Source organism: Myotis davidii, unplaced genomic scaffold (genome assembly GCF_000327345.1).
Source record: "Myotis davidii unplaced genomic scaffold, ASM32734v1 scaffold244, whole genome shotgun sequence".
NCBI lineage: Eukaryota > Metazoa > Chordata > Mammalia > Chiroptera > Vespertilionidae > Myotis > Myotis davidii.
Window position 1 is genome coordinate 568,187 of NW_006294993.1, and position 5,683 is coordinate 573,869.

A 5,683-nucleotide genomic window follows, 5' to 3' on the forward strand; every position below is an offset into this window, starting at 1 on the left:
GGGGCCCGGCCCCATCCAGCTCAGGGGCCGCTTGCACTGCGGGATGGCCTTCAGCGGGGACGAGGTGCTGGTCAAGGTCCTCGGCGGCGAAAGGGGTCTGTCGGGGCGGCCACAGGGCCGCGTGCTGGGCGTGCTGAAGAGGCGGCGCAGCGATCTGGTGTTCGTGTGCCGCATGGATGAGTGGGACTCGCGCATCATGACCCCCATCGACGGCTCTGTGACCAAGATCTTTGTGGCCGACCTGAAGGACCCACTGCAGGTGCCCATCCACCGCTTCCTGCAGGGCCGTGTGCAGAGGGTGGGGTACGAACGGCTCACGGCCCAGGCCAGGCGCCACCGGCTCTTCTGGGTGCGCATCGTGGTCTGGCGGGAGCGCTTCTACTACCCGCTGGGCATAGTGCTAGAGGTGCTGCCCGAGGCCACCACCTGGGAGCAGGGCCTCCGGATTCTGGACCTGGAGTACGGCCTCAGGGAGCCCTCGCCAGACCCGGCTGTGGTCTCCAAGGTGCTGCAGAAATACTGCGCAGAGCTTGGCCAGGCGCCGGGTGGCCGGGACGACTGCCGCAGCTTCCTGACCTTCACTGTGGACCCCCAGGGTGCCCGCAGCCTGGACGACGCCCTCAGTGTGCGGGACTTGGGCTCCAGGTACGAAGTGGCTGTGCACATTGCCGACGTGGCCAGCTTCATGCCCAGGGATGGGGCGCTGGACGTGGAGGCCCGAAGACGGGGCACTGCATTCTATGCCCCCAACCGGGAGCCGACGCCCATGCTGCCTGCTGGCCTCTGCCAGGACGTGCTCAGCCTCCTCCCAGGCAAAGACCGTTTCGCCATCTCTCTTTTCCTCACCTTCGAGAAGGGCAGCGACCAGCTCAAGAGCCTGCGCTTCGCACCCTCTGTGATCCGCTCCGACCGCCAGCTATCCTACGAGGAAGCTGAGCAGGTGATCAGGGGGCAGCTGGGGGCCTCCCTGGAGCTGCCTGCCCGCCTGGACTCCGTGGACGCCTGCATTCTGGCTGCGTGCCACTTCGCCCGGGTGCTGCGCCGACGCCGCTTGCAGGCAGCCTGGCACTACGAGCAGCCTGACGAGGACAGCGCGCTGGGCTTCCGTGCGGCCCACGCCATGGTCAAAGAGTACATGATCCAGTTCAACAGCCTGGTGGCCGAGTTCCTGGTGGGCAGTGAGCGCACCCGGACGGCCACACCATTGCGATGGCAGCCCACGCCCAGCGGCCACCAGCTTGAAGCCGTGAGCGAGAAGCACGGAGAGCTGGTGCCTTTATCGCTTCACCTGAGACACCACCTGCGGGGGCGCGGCACCCCCCTTAAGCAGCTCCACCTGCTGGCTTCCCTCTGGAGGCATATCCAGCTTGCTGCCCGCGCCCAGGACTTCGGCCTGCTGGCCGACCTCATCACCACGGACGACATGCACCCCTCGCTGGCTGCCGCGGGTCTGGACTTCCGCAAGGCCCTGGGCCGCTCTGTCTTCGGCCGCTCCAGCCAGGGTGAGCGGCAACCGGCCAGTCACTACTCGCTGCAGGTGGACTGGTACACCTGGGCCACCTCGCCCATCCGCAGGTACCTGGACGTGGTGCTGCAGCGGCAGATTCTGCTGGCACTGGGCCAGGGGGGCTCTGCCTACTCTGCCAGAGACATCAACGGGCTCTGCCAAGACTTCAGCCGCCAGCACGCACGTGCCCAGAGCTACCAGCGTCGGGCCTGCAGCCTGCACCTGGCCACGCGGCTCAAGGCCCAGCCGCGCCAGAAGCTGGGCTTCGTGGTGGATGTGGAATTGGGTGCTCGCTGCTTCAAGCTGCTCTTCCCGGTCAACCGGGAGACCCTGCCTGACCCCTGCCCTATTTACTACCGCTCCCTGCAGCTGGCTAAGCACCCGCACCACCTGGTGAGCCAGCTGGGCCTGCGGCTTGAATGGCGACGCCGTGTCTACTCGGTGATGCCGAATGGGCCATGTCCCCCACTGCCCGGCGCCCTGCTGGACCTGCACACCTGGCCCGTGGACACTGCCCTGTGGCAGCAGTTGCTGGAGCTGGTGGAGGAGCAGCGGTGGCCGGAGGTGGCTGCCCGTGTGCAGGAGCAGGGCAGTGCCAGGCCGCCGCAGCGGGAGCTGGGGCAGGTGTCACGCAGCCGCTGTGGCCACTTTGTGGAGGTGGCCCGGGAGCTGGTTAGTGGGGACACGCTGAAGGTGCAGCTCAGTGACTGCTTCTCGGGCCGGGTGCCACAGGCCGGGCGGGACCGCTGCCGCAGCGTGGAGGACTACTGCCTCCTGTGGGAGCCGTTTTGCTCCCTGGAGTCGGCCACCAGCGCCGTGGCCGAGAGCGACACCATCACGCTGCAGCAAGTGCGCATCGCCTGGGACGCGGAGCGGACGGAGCAGGGGCAGCTCCAGGGCAGCTTCTGCCTGGAGGCCGCCTTCCTCCGGGAACACAGCATCGACATCAGTTTCGGCCACTGCTACCTCTGCATCCGGCTTGAGGGGCTTCGGGCTGTGCCCGATGCCAGCATGCCGGACCCTGAAGCCAGCCCTGGCCAGCTGCCCCCCGGGCCCAGCAGCCTGGGCCCCACCCTGAGCATCGACCCGGACACCTACACCTGGGTGGCCCACGGGCTGACGGAGGACTGGGACCCAAATCCAGAGGGCCGTGCCGACCGGCAAGAGGCCGACAAGCAGGTGCACTTCTTCATCCACCACATGGCCATGGAGAAGGTTCCAGAAGAGGTGCTGCGGCCCGGCACCCCATTCACCATTGAGGTGCTACCAAAGCAGCTACCTGACCTGTGAGTGGCTTCCCCAGGGCCAGAGGCCAGGGAGAGGCCGGTGGGCGGGAGGGTGAAGCCTCCTGGGACTCCCTCTTCTGGGCGGGGTGGCCTGTGGGCAGTGCTCCCTCCCTGCGAGAGTCCAGTTGAAGTTCCAGTGTCGGTCTCCCCCCCACATGCCCCAGCCGCAAGGAAGAAGCCGTGCGTGGGCTGAAGGGCGCGTCCCAGCTGGTCATCAACATCGCCCTGGGCCACCCCATCCCCCTGCCCCGCCACCTGCCCCGGCACTCTCCCCGGCACCTTCCCGGACACCTTCCTGGCCAGCAGCCCCTTCGCAGAGGTAGGCGGGGGCCCTCCGGCTTTCCTGCCCCTTCTTCCTGCCCCGGCCCGCCCTGCACCAGAGCTCAGTGAACCTGGCTCCTTCCTCAGGAATCCCCAGCAGGTTTTTGGAGCGACAGACCTTTGACATCCCCGGAGGCCGCCACAAGCTGAACCCCAGCCAGAACAAGGCCATCAGAGAGGCCCTGAGGAAGCAATTCACCGTCATTCAGGGCCCGCCAGGTGGGACCCGCACTGGGGCCAAGGTGCCTGGGCCGGCCGGTGGCGGCTTGGCTCACCTGCTCTCTGCCCACAGGCACAGGGAAGACGGTGGTGGGCTTCCACATCGTGTTCTGGTTTTACAAGTTAAATGGGGAGCCAGTACTGGCCTGTGGCACTCCCTGCCGGGAGAAGCAGCTGGGGCCCCCCTGCATCTTGTACTGTGGCCCCTCCAACAAGTCGGTGGACGTCGTGGCAGGTGCACTGGGTCAGCCATGGGGGCTGTGCTGGGGACGGCGGGCCCAGGGGACAGCCGCTCACGCCCAGACGGCCCCCAGGAATGCTCCTGAGCAGAAGGGCAGAGCTGAGGCCCCTCCGTGTGTACAGCGAGCAGGCGGAGGCCACCGAGTTCCCAGTGCCGGGCGTGAGCAGCCGGGGCCCGCCCAGGAAGACCCCTCGGGAGGGGAGGCCCAACCAGAGCCTCAGGTGCCGCCTCTCAGTGTCTGTCTAGCTGTCTGTCTGTCTGTCTGTCTGTCTGTCTGTCTCTGGGTGGAGGGGAGAGGCCCAAGCTGTCTGAGGGTCCTGCCTTGGGCTGTGGGCAACACGGGGCTTCACGGGGTTCCCCCGCCAGGACCATCACGCTGCACCACCGGATCCGGCAGTCCTCCAACCCCTTCGCGCCCTCCATCAAGGCTTTCGACTCCCGGCTGCAGAGAGGGGAGGTGTTACCCGAGGAGGACCTCGCCAGGTAAGCGGCGGAGCCGTGGCGCGGCCTCCTGGCGTGGGTGACCCGGGGTGACCCAACGGCGTCCCTGCGCAGGTATAAGAAGATCCTGGGGAGGGCGAGGAAGTTCGAACTGGACCGCCACAGCGTCATCCTCTGCACGTGCTCGTGTGCGGCCTCTCCCAGCCTCAAGAACCTGAACGTCCGGCAGATCTTGGTCGATGAGGCGGGCATGGCCACGGAGCCCGAGACCCTCATCCCCCTGGTGAACTTCTCCCACACGGAGAAGGTGAGGCAGGTGCTGATGCCAGACAGGCATCGCCCGGGTGGCCTCGCACCTGGATGCAGGGAGCGCATGGAGGGCAGGTTGAGGTGGGGTAGCAGCGGACGTGCTGGCTCCCTCTGGGTCTGGGGGTCAGATCCACACCTGCCCTCCAGGTGGTTCTTCTTGGGGACCACAAGCAGCTGCGGCCTGTGGTCAAGAATGAGCAGCTGCAAAGCCTGGGACTGGACCGGTCTCTCTTCGAGAGGTACTACAGGGATGCCCACATGCTGGACACGCAGTACCGCATGGTGAGCTGCCCCATGCCTGTGCCTCCGACCACTCCCACCTCCTGCATGCACCCTGGCCTTCTCCTGGGACCCAGGGAGGGCGGAAGGCAGCCTGTCCCTGGCTCATGTTCTTCCGGCAGCACGAGGGCATCTGCAGCTTCCCTTCCATGGAGTTCTACCAGAGGAAGCTGAAGACCTGGCCGGGCCTGTGGCGGCCGCCCAGCGTCCTGGGCCATGCTGGCAAGGAGAGCTGCCCTGTCATCTTTGGCCACGTGCAGGGCCACGAGCAGAGCCTGCTGGTGTCCACAGATGAAGGGAATGAGAACTCCAAGGCCAACCTGGAGGAGGTGGCGGAGGTGGTGAGTGTCAGGTGGTGCCCCTTGGTCAGGAGGGCTTCCTGGAGGAGGAGGCAGAGGAGCTGAGGAAACAGGCGAGGCCCGGGTGCCAGGGGGGGAGGCACCAGGGCCTGTTCCACTAGCACCCCCTCGGTCCTTCAGGTTCGCATCGCCAAACAGCTGACCCTGGACAGGACAGTGGACCCCAAGGACATTGCCATCCTCACGCCCTACAACGCGCAGGCCGCAGAGATCAGCAAGAGCCTCCTGAGTCAGGGTGTCACCGGAGTGGCAGTGTGCTCCATCACCAAGAGCCAGGGTGAGGCTGGAGGCCGGTCCTGGGTAGGGCTCCTGGGCCTTCGGGAGGAAGCTGGGCCTCACTGTGCCCCTGGTCCCAGGGAGTGAGTGGCGCTATGTGCTGGTGAGCACCGTCCGTTCCTGCCCAGAGAGCGACCTGGACCAACGGCCAACCAAGAGCTGGCTGAAGAGGTTCCTGGGCTTCGTTGTAGACCCCAACCAAGTGAACGTGGCCATCACCCGGGCCCAGGAGGGGCTCTGCCTCGTCGGTGAGAGCTGCGGGGCAGGCCTGGGTGTGGCTGGGCAGGGCTGCTGTGGGGGTGGGGCCAGCACTGACTCCTCCGTCTTGCAGGAGACCACCTCCTGCTTCGATGCTGCCCTCTGTGGCGCAGACTCCTGGACTTCTGTGAGGCCCAGCGGAGCCTGGTGCCCGCCGGCCAGGTGCGGGTCCGGAGGAGGCCAGCCG

General features: G+C 66.8%; 1 protein-coding gene across 1 annotated transcript in view; it reads left to right on the forward strand.

Annotated features, from left to right (window-relative positions):
* The window catches only part of HELZ2 (helicase with zinc finger 2, transcriptional coactivator), a 13,253-nt gene that overhangs the window by 6,224 nt on the left and 1,346 nt on the right, over nt 1-5,683 (forward strand). Inside the window, 12 exon segments of the mRNA XM_015567669.1 lie at nt 2-2,793; nt 2,958-3,112; nt 3,202-3,333; nt 3,407-3,568; nt 3,648-3,795; nt 3,941-4,057; nt 4,130-4,322; nt 4,472-4,606; nt 4,726-4,944; nt 5,083-5,239; nt 5,319-5,486; nt 5,570-5,679. Of these exon segments, the coding sequence (XP_015423155.1) occupies nt 2-2,793; nt 2,958-3,112; nt 3,202-3,333; nt 3,407-3,568; nt 3,648-3,795; nt 3,941-4,057; nt 4,130-4,322; nt 4,472-4,606; nt 4,726-4,944; nt 5,083-5,239; nt 5,319-5,486; nt 5,570-5,679 (4,488 nt within the window).